Consider the following 16101-nt stretch of genomic DNA (forward strand, 5'->3'; position numbering starts at 1 on the left):
GCTATCTGAAAATGGGGGTGGACATGCTGCTGGGGAGGTGGCACTGTTTGCTGTTAGCAGAGAATTACTTCAGTTAATCAGAACTAGGCAAGATTGTGATTGACCTGGGTTAACAAAGTGAATAAATGGGCAGTGTGATGCAGATGAAATGCAATGCTGAGAAATGGAAGGTTGGGCACACATTCAAGAGAATAATTGGAAGTATTTGTAGGGTTTGCTGGGCTCCAAATTAACCATAACTATTTAGGTCATTACTTACTATGACCAGCCTAGTGGAATAGTGTGTTGTGAAGGAATCCTATGAAAATAAAATATAATGTGAGACCATGGGGGGTGGCAGTAGCACAGAATAGAAGATACAACTCCCATCCATAAATCAACATGAACAAATTACCCATAATTTTGTTCTTGCCCTATCTCTTAAAGCATACTGGCAAAAAGTAACTCTGAAGACTGGCAACTAAATAATTAGAGAGGTGGAGGATGTTGAAAACAAGGGTTTGTTTAGAAAGAAGTTAAGTAATAGGAGACAGAGGGCAAGTATTTAAAACAATGAGTGGTGTTAAGAATACAAATTATGAAGCTTCTATTTATATTGCTAGTGCAAAAAAAAAAAAAAAGCAAAGTGGTATATTTAAAGAGAATTAAAATTAATTGTTTTCATGAGAACCTCATTAACCTTTGGGAATCATTCTGTTAAGCAATCATGGAGGCCAAATGTTCAGCAGCATTATGTTATTTTAAAACAATTCTAATGCTACAATAGGACTGGAACAGCTATTCCAATGCTATCTACAGAGATCCAGATTCTCCATTTAAAAAGCCCATACAGGTACTAACCTGCTGCCTCCTATTTGAGAACCTGGGTTTTTAATGTGCATTGATGTTTTTGTGCTCAGCTTTGCTGTCTAAACTTTGAACTGGTTGGCAGTGGAGATTCTACATTGTGCCAGGGCTCCTACTTCACCATATAAAAGGAGGTGTGTACCCGAGGAAGAAATGGTTCAGTACACAAACTTTGCTGTAGAAAAGTTTTCTTTATGGAGCTACCTATTCTGAGTGTAATTTATGCAACTGTGACTTCCCCCATCTGGGATCCCAGAATGATGTCTGCAGCAGCTGGTGCATTATATTGAATGGTCCTTTAAAATCTCCTTGCTGCTGGGTTGAGGCTTGTGTGATTTTCAGTAGCATTTATAACCACTCAGGCTGCACCATGGTGTGATCCAATGCCAGGAACTTTGATGGGGAGCAGCTGAGATTAATGATGACATAATACACTAAGAGGAGATATTAATGCTCTTAGGCATGAATTAATGAAATACCATTGAGAATTTATCCTGCATGAATAAAAGGATTTGGAAGTTGTCATTCTAAAAACCACATGAAGATTTTACTGAGAAAACCCTGAAACACTGTTGAAACAGACAGGGTCCTAATGAACCCTTACTCCAGATTTTGGCAGAGCCAGGTGATTGAGTTGGAACCACTAAGTGAATTCCTACTAGTTTACAAAGTGCTTGTGTAAGTGAAAGACACAGATCTCTTGCTTCCAGGGTTGTGACAATGATAATTTTTATCACTGAATTACAAACTGTGGTGTCACTGTGGAGTAGAGACCCAGCATTCCAGTGGCATTGAAAAATCTGGGATCCTCATCTCACCGTGCAGCCAAGCAAGATCCTTGCTGAAATGGTAACACTGCTTTTCATAAATGTGGAAGGTGAATGCTTTACTGTAATCTCTCTGGGATGTCTTTGCAGGATTACTGAAAAACTCAAGGATTACTGCTGAATCCCATAATTTTAAATTCTTCATTGTTCCCTAGAATTAGTGAATTAAAATGTTGTGTGTGTCTATCTTTGGATATGTATATGATTGTCTACCAGTAGCTTCTCTTGATTGTGAAAAGTAATTTTATTCAGGTCTATAAGAGAAAGTTTTTTTATTTTTGAGACAAAGTGGGATAGTACCAGCTACAGTACACAGGGACTGTTTACTTTTTTTGTTGCTCTGTTAATGTCTGTTCTGAGTAGTTTCAAAAAAATCCTTAAAACTTAGAACATCAAGTATGACACATATTTTATCCATAATTTATGGCAATTTGAAACACCTTTTATTGCCTACATAAGTGAATATATGTAAACTTTATTAGTAACTTCATTTCAAATTTAAAATAAGCAAAGGTGTATTGTAGAATTTACAGATAAAGGTTAGTTTTAACTAAGAAGTTATTACCAGTGTTGCATTTCTTCATGTTATGGTTCACTTATGTAGAATTGAGATGTATTTTATATTAAACACTGCATAGCACCATTATACAACAGTTCACTAAATGCACATCCCATTCAATCTTTTGTAGGAATTTATATAACTGGACTGAAGTTACAAGGAAGAATTGATCTGAGCCAGTAGGGTTAACACTGATACTAACAGATTTCCAGCCATAAGAAAATTACAGCTCTTCTGAAAGTGCCTAAAATAGCAACATATCATGGGCACCATCATAGGAACTGCTTAACTGATGACCCTGAAGAAACACTTGTTTCCATTAATTCTGCTGCCATTATTTTTCTATTCTTGAACTCTTCCTCTGAATTCTTCTGTCCTTCTGATCCCAAGACAAGATGGCAGGAATGATGGAAGAGAACATAAATTACAATAAGCTGTCAACTATATAATTATACTGTAACCTACTACACTGAGAAATTACACCAACGGAAATTTGGCAATGTATTGGCTGCTAGCTAAACACAGGACACTCACTTGCTCAACATTAAAAAAAAAACAGAAAAAACCAGGCTCACTAAAAAGCAACATCTACATTACAAAGAAGCTAACAAAATAATTCCCTTATGATACTTAGGTTCAGCTGGTTCATCTTAGGTTCTTCAGCTGCATTTTCTTGTTTTATGAATACTTGTTACATTTGCAATTGAATATGTATTTAAGATCACAAACCTTCCTCCAGTATGTAGTTCTGCCGCCTTTAATTAGACAGAAAGGAGTAATTGCTCAGAACACAGTTTAAGATTCTGCAGAAAGTTGGTGATGTTATTAGGTCATGTGTACTGTAATTACTTGAGTAATAATATTTTGAAATCCTTAAGAACATGATTTCCTAGATGGAAGGCAGCAAGTATGCTTTTCCCAGACAAAGGGAATAAGTTTTGCTCCAAGGAGTCTGCTGTGTACCCTGAATCAGAATTAAGTTCTATTTCATAGAGATTTCCAATTTTTAAAGCATCTCTACTAAACAGAAGTAAACAATTTCTGATTAAATTTTAAACGTTTCAGTGACTCTACTGCAAACACAGTAACTTTGAAGTGTTAAGGAACTTACTGGCAGAAGTTACCAGTGGCTGATGGTAGAAGATTCCTTTTTTACTCACGAACAGTTGCTACAGTGTCACAGTTCTGAACAGATAAATTGAGGTTACCTGAACCCCACAGTTCCATCTCAACCTGGATTTTAGTTTTTTAGCGTTTGGACCTCCTCAACAGTGGGAAGTCTTGCCCAAAACATTCTTAAATCCAAACTTCTTAAAAATACACTGACTTGTTTCCCAAAAGGACTTTATATATTCCAATACATCAGAAGGTAACAATACATCTATCAAGCAAATTTTTGCTGTTCTCATACAGAAAATCAGAGTGGCCACAGGTTAAACTGTGGCCTCTGTGATGATGGGGCATTAATTTGAGAGTTATTTGAAAGAACAGTTTAGGAAGTGGTGACAATGCAGTCCTTGATCCTATCTCTGAAAGGCCCTGGATGAGAGGAACAAAAGAGGCTTGGGAATCAACACAACAAAGATTTCAGACTTCCAATTTAGCTGCTGACTTGTAGATAACATCTTGGGCATCAGCTGCCTTCTGCACTTCTCTAGCTTGATAAAAATAGGGACAGTCATGCTTATTTATCTAACAGAAACCAGTGCCATGATGGATGAATTATTTAGATAGCACTCAGACTGCTGGCCAAATGCTGCTTATTTGTGTTTTCTCCCTGCAACAATGTATCTTCATCACTAATAATTAACTGCTAATTACTGTTGCCAAGAATATGAGAATGGTGGTTACCACCTTATTTTTAATTTCAGTGCAGATGCCTACTTAAAAGTTATGTAAATATATGAATTTAGAGTACATTTTCCTAATGACCCTGCTATATCTGGGCTTGATCCTATTCAATTGTGACAAAAGAATAGTAAAGATGACCTGTCTTCTGCAGAGTTATGGACAGTTTCTGCTGAATTCTCAACACTTAAATCATGAAATGTAAAGATGCCATTCTAGGCAGGACACATCTGGGCTGAAGGACTGCTGATGCCAATTATGTTTCGTACATAATAATGCACATTTTACCTATTTGGAAAAAAATTCACATTTATTTACTGTCAAACAGGTGTTAAACTTTACACTGGATATTAGTGATGGGCTCATTATTAACAGGTTTACACAAAGGGATGAAAAAAGCAGAATTTTGTTGAAACAATTTACATTTCATTTGATTTTTTTATCATAAAATAAATTAATTACTAAATATAGGCAGAAGGAATATGGAAGAGTTATAGTTATGTTTTATTTATTTTTTTTTTAAAGGACAGGCACCTTTTATTCACGAGAAAGCTTGTGAGAAGTGTCCAGTGTCCCCTTTACCCCTTACCACCCAACCCTGATTAAAGAATGAACAGGGAATTGAGTTACAATCTTTGTTAGCTACACCAAATTTGTGCAAGGCTTGGCATAATTGGCTTCTAAAACAACTTTCTCCCCGAATTATGGGTTTTTTTGGCAATAAAAATTCAAAACTTAAGAATAAAAACTAACTTGTCAAAGCAGAACACTGTTTACAGTGAAAAAATAAGTGAAAACAGGTAGAACTTGCATTTTAAACAAACTATCGTACTATGAACAGTGTAAGAAAAACAGCTTATAACATATGTGCAACCAAGAGCTTTTCACAATATTTTCTTCAAACTCTTTAAAATTATTTTTTAATGACAATTATATTTCAGTTGGACACAAATGTATTTATTTTACCCTAGCAATAGAACAAAATATAATTTCTTTAGCCATTTTTTCATGAGAACGGTTCATTGTACAGTTGAGGAAATATATGAAATAAGGCCTGTGGCTTGATTGCTAGTGGTTAGACATGTATTCCATCTTTGCCCTAATGGAAAAGATTTGCAGTGAACTGCAAACTGATGCAGAATATCTCTCCTGCTTTTGCAAGTCTTGTCAGGAATAGTAAGGTACAGTAAATTTGTCCCACAGGATTTTAAAGCCTACGCCTTGTATATAATACAATGTAGGCCTAAGAAAAAAAAAATGGTGCAGCCATATTTACAAATTTAGTTCACAAACTGCTGCAGTAAAATGGCTGGAAAGTGTTTATTTCTCTTTTTTTCACAATTTTGTTAAATTCAGCAGCAGAAGATATCTTAAATACCTTGTTGGTATTTCTTTTCTTTGTAACAAATAATTCATTTTAGTATACTCTGTGTATATACAAAGTTTTTGTTTTATAAAAATTCACAGAACTGCGAGGTCCAGTCATCCCTGTTACTGGAGAACCACAGGGTCAACAGAATTGTCTCTTCGAGCAGATATGAGGGAGCCTGCACGGGGCCAATTAAGTCTTTTTAATACTTGAACGTGGCCTTTAATATTTCTTTGCTACACTATTAAAGGCTTGTCACTAGTTGCATTTGTCCTTCTCTAACATCTCCTTCGGGAATACATCCTTCCTTGTTAATGGGAATGATATAGCCGTCGCTATTACCCCTGCTGATTTGATAGTACATCTGAAGCTGATGGCCAGCTCCTAGGTTTGGCATGCTCTTGTAGTAAATGTCCTCGTTTTCACTCCTCCTGGAAGGAGAGAGGTCTTCTTCAACGTCGGGGCTGCTCTCTGGGTAGGGAGAGTCTCTGAGGTTGGGCATGCTCGTGTAAAGAGAGTCTCTGTTGGGGGACTGGAGGTGGTCGTCAGCCTCGGCCGTCAGCTGTGAGACGTAGCTGTCAGTGCCCTCGGTCTTCACTTTCTTCTGGGGCTGGTACAGAAGGGAGTGAGTCCGCTGAGGGATGAGTGGGGCCTCCAGCTCTTTGTGGTGGAGCTCCAGCCCGGGGGTGTCACTGTGCATCAAAGAGGAGGCGTCTGCCACGATGGCGTCATCTTCGCTGCTGCTCCCGCCCATCACAGCCTTGGCCGGCAGCGCCCGCTCCAGGTTGTGGTTCTTGCTGCTGCCCCGCAGGTTGTTGTGCACTAACTCTGAAATGATCATTTTCTCAAAAGCTGTATCATTCAGGCTTAGTCCACAGTCTACAACTTGCACGCTGTCGTTATAGTCTCCGTTGCGCAATGAGTAGCTGTTGTTGAAATTACCATTTAGCGGTAGAGTATCCATGGCACTTGTATCCCTGGCATTGTTCAGTGAATGTCCTGAAATGGAAAAGGACACCTCTGGTTATTGCCTGACATGTTTTCATCACTTTTGGTTTTTTGTTTGTTTTTTTAACAAAGTTCTTTAATGTAGTTCAGGACAAAGTTGTACTTGGAAGTAAAACTTGAGAAAAGTTAGGTTATTGAACATTCTCAAATGTAAACAGTTGCACACCTTATAGGAAAGATGCATTCTAAAAATAGTAATGTGTGTTTCCTGTGGGGAATAGTGGCATTTGAATTTCTTAATTTAGTGTCAATTCTGTGACTTTTCCACAAGGAACCGTTCACTCCATGCCCTTGCATATGTAATGCAAAGCAATTCGTTTGGAAACATCTATGTTTTGAAGTACATCACCATGATTTAGCAAAAGAAAATTAACAGAATTTGTCCTAAACGACACTAAATTAAAAAGGAATTAGATCACAGACATAACTGAAGGTAAATGTACAACATAAACCCACATAACTGGCAAGCAACTACTTTAACAACATTTCTAACATTTTTTTCCTGTGTTGTTTTTTTTTTTTTTTTTTCTAGGAGATGAAGTAAAGAAAAGAATGAAAAAAATGGATAAATACAAAGAATTTATGTTAAACAAGGACAGCCATCTTTCACACTACAGGGACCAGGGCCCACAAGCACCATCCAACAACACGATAGACAGCAGGTGGAATGACTCACTTTGGACAACTCACATCATGTCTGTCTGCTCAGGCTATCTGGCCTAAGAGTAGCTGATATATAAAAGAAAGTAAAATGATTTATTGTAACATGATGAAGAATTACTGAGCTTCTCAGCAACTTAGTCAGAGCAAGGGTTCAGCAAATTAGATTACTAAGCAATAACAGCTTTTCTTTTCCCACTTAATGCAATTTTTTGCACTAATATTCTGTCTGCCAACAAAGGCCCCAGGCTCCTAAAGGTCAAAGTTTGCCTGCAGTCTGCATCAGTCACAGTGACAGCACTGAATGAACCAGAATAGTTAATTAAGAGTTAGGCCCACAGTTACCATGGGCATGGAAGTCAAATGCAGAAATGTTAGGAATTTCTGTAAGTATGGGTCACAGAAATTAAACCAAAGAATAAATATTAGTTGTGGAATGGGAAGAGGAAATCAGCCATGGCTGATATCTCATAGCTGTTGAAGGAATGACAGATTGGGTAAGTCTGCTGAAAACATGAAAAGGAGTTTAAGGGGGGGGGGGGGGAATGAAGTCTTATGATGATTAAAGTCTTTATGCTTTGGGGTTTGGCTTTTTTTTTTTTTTCTGATAACTTGATAAAGAAAAGGTTTTCCTATAGACACAAAGACATGTAAACTATGACAGCACAGTGCTTCCCAAGCAAAGGAAAAAAAAAGAAAAAAAAAACTTTGCAAGAAATTAAACAGTCTGAACCATGGAAATCAGATGGTTAGAGCATTCCTAGAAAAGCACTTTATTTACAGATATGTCTGGAAGTAAAGAAAGAATGAAGTGACTTTACTGAAATGAGACTGACCACTGTGAGGCTGCTGCATAATATGCAAGGCTTGGAGGAGTATAAGGGAAAAGTTTTTTGGAAAAGATTTTACATTTTCTCATTCTGTGACTTTTTTTTTCCCCATAATTAAAGCTGCAGCTTATCCTAGAAAATTCAATATTCTCTGGAAATATTGTTTTCAATTAAAAAGAAATTGCATTTTCTCATGGAAAAAATTTTTGTCTTCAACTTTAAAAAAACAGAGTAATAATTTCCAAATAAATTCTGAGCAATTTGCAAGTAATTTTACATTTGTGTTCATGTGCACTAAGATTTTAGCAGTGATGAGGGTTGTTTGAAAGGTCTCTTTAAGCTTTGATTAAACAACTATGTAGTTTTGCAATTTCGTGTATGTTCCAAGATTTTTCTTGCAATAGATTTAGCTGTGCAGAACATATGGCATTTATAAAAGTAGACAACACATGGACCACATGCTGGATTCATTTCCCTCATGAAAGTGATTTAATGCTGTAATTTTAATTTTCTTTTCCTCTGCTAAAGAGATATCAAAATACATCTGATAATCCAAAATGAGTTTTCTATGATATACTGCAGAGTTAAGCATGCTAGAATATATTCAAATTGGTTTGATGAGGCAAATTTTGTTGCCCATGATCAGGTAATTAATTTGAAATCTTTCATAGCCTGTAGCAAGATTACTGTAGGAATGTAAAAATATAAGTAAATTGTTAAACATTTTGGCATGACACTGCTTTGGTTTTAAACAGCAAATTATTTTAGCATTGCATAACTTGTGTTACCAATAGAGTTTGCTATAGACCTCATGATGTTTCCCAAAAAGCAGTGTGCAAGTACTTTTTGAATGTGGAAACATTTTATTTGTAAATTGTGAACCACTTGCCCGCTGAGTCTACTTCATGACCGCTAGTTATGTTTTAATTGTGCCCATTAAAAATCATGCTGAAAAAATTTACATTTGATAGGCAAAGTTAAGTTTTACTCCCATACTTGTCTCTCTGTAGGTTGCTAGAGGAAAGCATAAGGAAAGTAAGAAAACAAGAGAATGAAAATAGAAACTACAGTTCAGTTAAAAAGGAGACTTGAAATAAAAACTGGAAACAAGATTTTATGAGCTCTTTTTCAAATATTTATCATTGTATTTACACTAGAGTGATCTTAGGACTCATCAAACAGTATCTGCAAGATATTTACTGATGAACTGCAACATCATTAAAAAAAGCAAGTAGATAATGTAACAACAAAATGTTAGATAAATGATGACACCCTTTATTCCTACAGAACTAAACTGTTCTAACTGTTAATCACAAAATTTTCCTACAGGAAAATGATCTCCCATAAAGCTGCACTATACTATAGTTTAGATCTGTTTGACTGGATACAATTTTAGCACTGGGGTATCCAAAGGTGTCAAGATGCCTTGCACTGCTTTAGTATCTCATCCATTCCATGAGCAGGGTTTTCTCAGCAAGCTTTAGAGTCAACCTTATATTGCATAGACATGATACCTCTAAGTGATATATATCTTGAAGATGGGCTCTCGGACCATGTGGTGTCAGTCCTTTAATAGTATATTAAGATTTATGCCACCTGTGTTAAAAACATGGATAATTATTGGTAAATACTGTTAGGGCAAAGGCATTACTATAATATAGTGCAGTTTTACAAGCTGACATTGGCAATACTGTATTTCTCAAATTTATTTCAGAAATTCAGGCTGCACGGCTGGGGTGTTTCTATCTAGGGAAAAGAGGGAATTTGGAGGGAGCCAAGAAAAGCAGTTTATTCAGGAAGTATAAGCACACCTGGTGAGTTAAACACAGGAGCTGAAGGGGCATTACATACAACTGTTTCTGCGAGCAATGTGTTATAGGGGTTGTTAGTGCCGTGTGGTCGAAGAAGAGGGTTTGTTAGTAGGTAATTGCCAGTCATTCCTAAAGCAAAAGAAACAGAAAAAAAAAGGTCAGTTCCTTAATTTTAGCCTGACAGCTTCAATAAAGAATAATTTTTATTCATCATGAATCATGTAGGATTTCTAGAATGTAATTCAGCTGAAAATTTCTGGATGTATTTGAGCTATGCATTGAAATGGGAGCAGGGAAATAGAGTTAAATTCCAGTACTTCACAAGTGCTGTCCAAATCCCCAAAGTAAATATCTAGTGAAAGTGATATTTACTAATGTATACAAAATCACTGTTACACAACAGTAGCAATCAAATGTTTAGACACCAAGGTACTACATAAAGCTATTAGAACTTTAAAAATGATCATAGGGAGCACTTCTGTCCAGAGCTGAGAGAACTGAATTTCTCAAGCTGAAAGGTATTGAAAAACCTCTTATGACAGGATCAGAGCTGTTACTCACTTTATTAAAGCCACACAGATAGTGGAAGGGATTTGCTGTTTTCAAACAGACAGTGGATAGCAAATTGCAAGAGGCATATCTTAGTATATTCAAAAGTATGCATGCTGAGGGGAAAGCAAAATATTTGCTCTAAGAAATCAGAGCATTCACATTTTCTCCTGGGACATTCATGCTGCAAACGTATCTGCCAGGTTTTAAAAAAGAATTCCTTGAACGAAAATTTCTTTATCAGTTTACAAATAACGTAAGACAACAAAAATTACTACATGAACAGACTCTTTTAAATTCTTGTAAACTCAAATTTACATGTTAACACAACAGCATTTAAACAACACAGAATAATCAGAAAAAAACCCAGCATATTTTGAGAAATTATTAAAAAGTCAATCTCTGATTTCTAGCTACTACAAGGAAAATGCTGTGGTTTAAAAAATAATTAAAGAATTTCAATAAGATAAAATTCAAGTTTCATATTAATTACTTTGCAAAGCAGTACATCAGTGTATTACAGTCCCAAGCACAATTAAAGAGACAGGTGTATTTTTTATAGTATAAATATTTTACTTGGCAAGGAATGATATATATTCCAAATATTAATGCTTTTGTACTCACAGAGCTACTTAGTAGAAGAAATGAGCAGAAATTTCTAACACTCAGAGAATTATTGTCTGACTATGCTAATCTTATTTGAAAGTTTCTATTAGTGATCAGCTAAAAAAATTATCATAGCTTTTTTCCATTGTAAAGTACTTCTTACTAGAAATAATAACTGAAATATATTTTACTTGTGTTTTTTTTCTATTTTGTGTACTATATTTCATCTTGTTTAGAATAATTACATGTAACTTATAGTTATGATTATTTTCAATTCAAATTTCTTTGCCACAAGAAAAAAAAGCTTCATTAAAAGCTTGATTTTTGTTACAAAGGAAAAATGATACTTGTCATTAATCATTAAACTACCCTTAAATGTACGTATCACCGAGATAGTGACAATATTATAACTGAATAGAGTTGATAACAATTCTTCTAATCCTGGCAGAACATCTCCAGTAATTTGAGTCAGGAACTTGAAACAGAGACAAGCTGCTGAGACCTGTGCTCAACCCTGCATTAACTAACAATGCAGCACAGTTAAAACAAACCTCAGGAGTGAGAGACAGCAAATTAGGGCAAATACCGAATTTATGTGGCTTGTATTTTTGGAATTTTAGTAAGTCACTGAAACGGACATGAAAAATATACATTGTATACTTAGAAGAAGTTATTTAATTTTGATTTTTGCCAGAAGAACATGCAGGATTCATAAGGGGGGTGGGAGGAGCAGCCATACACACAGAGCTTACCCACTTTCTATAGATCAAATAGCAAAAATAGAATCATGCTTTCTGATGCCTTTTGCTTTGCAAACACCATGGCTTTTACTTCCAAAATGAATGTAAACACACATCCCTGCTATCAAATCCTGAATTTGAATTTTCTGTTTGAAACTTTGTGAGTTGAGCAGGAACTGGTTGCAGGGCTGCCTGCTCTTCACTTAAGGATTGGGTGGAAGAACAGGCTGCAAACGTGGCTTGCACAGAGCAGTCCTCTCTCCACTGCTGCCTCAAACTGCCTTCAAAACACATGGGCAGTGGAGAAAATCTGTCTTGGTTAATACCCTTGTCTTCTGTCTGGACATGAGAATGAGGTTACAGATTTCAAAGTCTATCTGAGCTGAGAAGTTTTGATTTCTCTGTGCCTGAAAATCAGGATTCTATCCCATGTTACATGATATGATGCTCTTTGAAATAGAAAAGATAAATGCTTTACAGACATCTTTTGCATAGAAATGATATCAATTAGATTTCACTGGGAAAATTTCTTCACCTAAAAATCAGTCAAATATGCATTAAAATGTTACTGCACTCATATTTCTATTTCAGATTTAACCTATAAAGGTTAGGAAAGATTTAAAATTATGATCTTGCTTTTAAGCTAAATTATTGATGAAACTAATTTAAATACATTCCCATGAATTGAAGAATTCAACTTCTATAGCAGGGGCCAGTTAAGGGAACATGGTTTTCAAAAGTGCTGGTGAATAACTTTAAAACTGCTTTTAGAGAACACTTGTTCCAGATTTTTTTTAAACATTCTTTTCAATTAATCTGTGTTAAATTATATAAAATCTATAATAAATTTATGGATTCTAAAACTGAAATGTTCCCAGTGACTGACCTTGATTAAGTGTTGAAGTGCTGTTGATGTCACCTGAGATAAAAGATGATTCCGATTGTTTTCTCACAGTGTCATTCCACATCCTCCTTATCCGACTCTGTTAACACAGAGACAAAACAATGAGACAAAAGCATAGAAGGTTACAAAAAGATTTTTTCCTGCTTGTGCTATTATGTATAATATTTGTGTTTATTTTAGCCTAAAGTAAATCATTCTTCTAGCACACAGTGGAAATTCTTTTTTTTTTTTTAACTTTAATTTATTAAACTTCATTTCAATGAAACACGGTGATATAAATCTTCCACAAACCAGTCCTAATTACAAGAAAATGTAAGGTATTTGTATTAGACCAAAACAAATGTTTAAAAAGAAATAATTCTACTATGCAGAAGTATGTATTTACCATCTAAATGACAATAATGAGAAGACAATCTCAGTAGGCTTTCCACAAATAAGGTAATTGAAAGATGCTGTCAGGTCCCTGTTACCTGCGTGCCAGAGGAATAGCGAGCGCTCGTTCTCGTTGTGGATGCCTTCACTGAACTGTGGGGACTCTCCGTTGGCAGTCCCCCACAGCAGTAGGAATGCCGGAAGCATTTCCCATATTCCTTACGTACCTACGGGGGAAACAGAAACTGCTCAGCACACGAAATAGTTTCAAATATCTGCTGGCAGAAACACATGAACCCTGCATTGGAACTGCACCCTTTCCAAGCAAAGAGGCAATTCTTGTGTGCCAAATTGCTGGCTGTTGGCAGAACCACATATTCCCCCCATTCAGTGGCAGCATTAGCAGCCACCCAGGAGTTCTGAACCAATTATTTCCAAGGTATACACACACTTCTTAGAGATGTCCCTGAATAATCATTACTGAGTTAGTTATAGAATAGTATTTATTTCATTTTTATATTGCCGATTGATAGAGTTAAGTTTACCTGAACTGAATGCTGGCTAAAATTAGTGGTTTTTATTAGAGCTTTTGGTGAAAAAGCACAGAAAGCCTGTCTTCCCATCCTAGCTTGAGCACTGCTCAGTATTGCCCCTTGTGTGATTATCTCCAATAAAGACTGTAAAAATTGCAGTGCCTGTAAAGGCATTTTCTTACTCTGTGTAACTCATCCAGGTGCTACTTCAGATGGCCACAGCTGCCCTGGTGCTGAACAGAACTCACAAAACCACTGCCCCACTCCAGGCAAAGCCCCAGCTATGCTGGTGGAGCCACTTGTCAGTGTTGCAGAGCCACTTTTTGAACCATAAAAGCTGAGAATAAAGCACCTCTCACTTTTAACATAGAATTTTTATTCCTGTATTTGTTGAATCTAGAAATTTGAATCTATCTTTATGAATTTTTTTATTTTTTTTTTCTGACAGAGCAGCAAAACTAATTAATGACTCTTTGGGCTGCATTTATTCATTTTCTGTTTCCAGTGTGACCTACTAGAAACTTTAGTTACATTATGTGTGATAAGAATTGCCATAAAAGTGATCAGGATCATTTTACAGACCAGTTAATTCTCTTATATTCCATGACTGCTTTACTGACTACTATTTTTGAATAACAAAAGAAGAGTGTGTGCATGTCTTGGCAGCAAGACTATGTCAGTGAAAGGACACAGTGGGTACAATTTGTACAGATATGTAAGCCTAAATTCATAAATCTTCCACCAGGTTATGTGGGAACTTAAGTGTCTCTTCCAACCAATGAGACTTATGAGTTCCCGTGAAAAGAAGGATTTCAGCTAATCTGGAAATTCTGCCTGACCTATGAGTATGTAAGACAGAAAGTTATGTGTGTGCAAAAAGTGGAGAGGAGAATATGCAAAAAATGAATAGTGTGGATTTGCACATGTAATGTGACATTTTCTACACCAGTTTTACTCACAGAATACATATTGTGATGTTTCTGTAAATTATAAGGATGAAGAAAAATAGAACAATTTGTGCTTTAACTTCAAGCTAGGCACAATAACTTAGCTTTTTATAAAAGATATGAAACATTTTGTAAGTCAATCCCTATCTATATCAGCACAAAAAACATGTAAAAATTAAACCAGAAGTGAAACAACTTAGAAGTATAATTTTTAACCCTGGAAAACATAGGTCTATATACATCATTGCTAGATGGTAAAACACCTAAGAAAATACATTCCTGAACACTAATGGATATTAAATGCTCTAAACCACTACACAGTTGAGACAATGGCAATCAAAACTGTATTTTTACCCAAATACCACCCTCCAGGGCTGGTTTTGCCTAATGCCTATATTGCAGTGAATGTACATTATCTGTCAGGACTGCACATTCCACTGTCATTATTTCTAAATTATAGCTTGTTGGAAACTGATGGAAGCAACAGCACTATCATCTCGTCAGAACTGGAAACATAATAGTTTTCACTTCCACAATTCTATTTCTCTGTTCAATTTAGTGACCAAGTGGTAATAACAGAATAAAAAGACTACATTAGCTATGCAGACAGAGGATAGGACAATATCCAGTCAAAGGCAGTGACACTTAAAAATCTTAAATGGCAGCTTTAACATTCTTTCAGGTATAAATCTTATTGCTCTAGGTTATGTTTTTTCACACTTGACTGGTTTTTTAATATTGCTTTTTGCTGACTTCACTTTATATAAAAACAATGCACAGCTGTAAAAAGAAATAAAAAAGAATCTGTTTCTGATGTTCAAGTCCAATAAAAATACTAAAAAGTGAAACATTATATGAAACCCTAAGCAAGGAATTATTTGCATTTTGAGAATGTTTGCATTGTCTTCCCTATCTTCTTCTCTTAGGCTCAATCTTCTCTCTTAGTGTGATTTTGTTCTCTCCAAATGAGTGGAGTGTCATGTTCATCCAGGTAAAATTCTGTCTACCAGACCTTTTCCTCAAACACCTCTGAATGCCATTGTCTACACCAAATTTAGAGATGCTGGTAATGTTAGAGCTAGTACAGTTGAGAACATGAGCATAGGATTTTTGTATTTACACAACACTTTATCCAATGGTATCAAACCATCTTACAAATATCAGTTAATTATGTCTCTGGTGATCTAGTTATAATGGGAGCTAATTATTGCTAGGTCCCCAGCCTAAAATTGGTAAAAATACTTAGAATCTAAATATTGCAATTGGATATTTCCAAATGTAGGACATACTGCGTTTCATGTTAAGTTTGTTTGGGTGGGATTTTTTGATGTTCACCCTTCCTCTCAACTCTCATTACTTTAATTTGTCCTGCCTTCTAACAAAGACTGTCTGTCAGCTTTTTTTATGCACTCTTCATTAAAGCACCTCTAAGGCATCCTTGCTTGCAATCTCCCCCCTCTGGGGAAGAGAAGGGGGCAGGGAACACAAAAAAAGGTTCCACAGAGCTGTGCCCTTCACTTTCCTTCTCTTCTGCTTCTCCTCTCTCCCCTTCAAACTTTCTGTCTGTCTCCCTGTCTCTCTTTCTCTCTCTCTCCTTCCAGCAGACCTGCTCCTTCTGGACCCTTCTGCTTTCACCCAGCAAAGGGGAGCAGAACTAATTTAGCTCATCCCAATCGTGAGGGAGGCTCCAGT

The 16101-nt window shown here is 36.1% G+C and overlaps 1 protein-coding gene across 9 annotated transcripts in view; it reads right to left on the reverse strand.

Moving 5' to 3' along the window:
* Window positions 1-2128: 2128 nt before the first annotated feature.
* The window catches only part of ADGRL2 (adhesion G protein-coupled receptor L2), a 158876-nt gene continuing 144903 nt past the window's right edge, over window positions 2129-16101 (reverse strand). For 4 of the 9 annotated variants that reach the window (XM_079314508.1, XM_079314507.1, XM_079314504.1 and 1 more), the window contains 3 exons: window positions 13028-13156; window positions 12540-12636; window positions 2129-6448 (listed from right to left, as the gene is read on the reverse strand). In XM_079314508.1, coding sequence (XP_079170634.1) covers window positions 5694-6448; window positions 12540-12636; window positions 13028-13156 — 981 coding nt within the window. In that variant the 3' untranslated portion in view covers window positions 2129-5693. Of the gene's footprint in view, window positions 6449-9461; window positions 9544-9758; window positions 9888-12539; window positions 12637-13027; window positions 13157-16101 lie in introns of all 9 variants that reach the window. The other 5 variants (XM_079314511.1, XM_079314509.1, XM_079314512.1 and 2 more) reach the window with 4 other exon arrangements.

Source organism: Erithacus rubecula (assembly GCF_903797595.1).
Source record: "Erithacus rubecula genome assembly, chromosome: 10".
NCBI classification, from domain to species: domain Eukaryota; kingdom Metazoa; phylum Chordata; class Aves; order Passeriformes; family Muscicapidae; genus Erithacus; species Erithacus rubecula.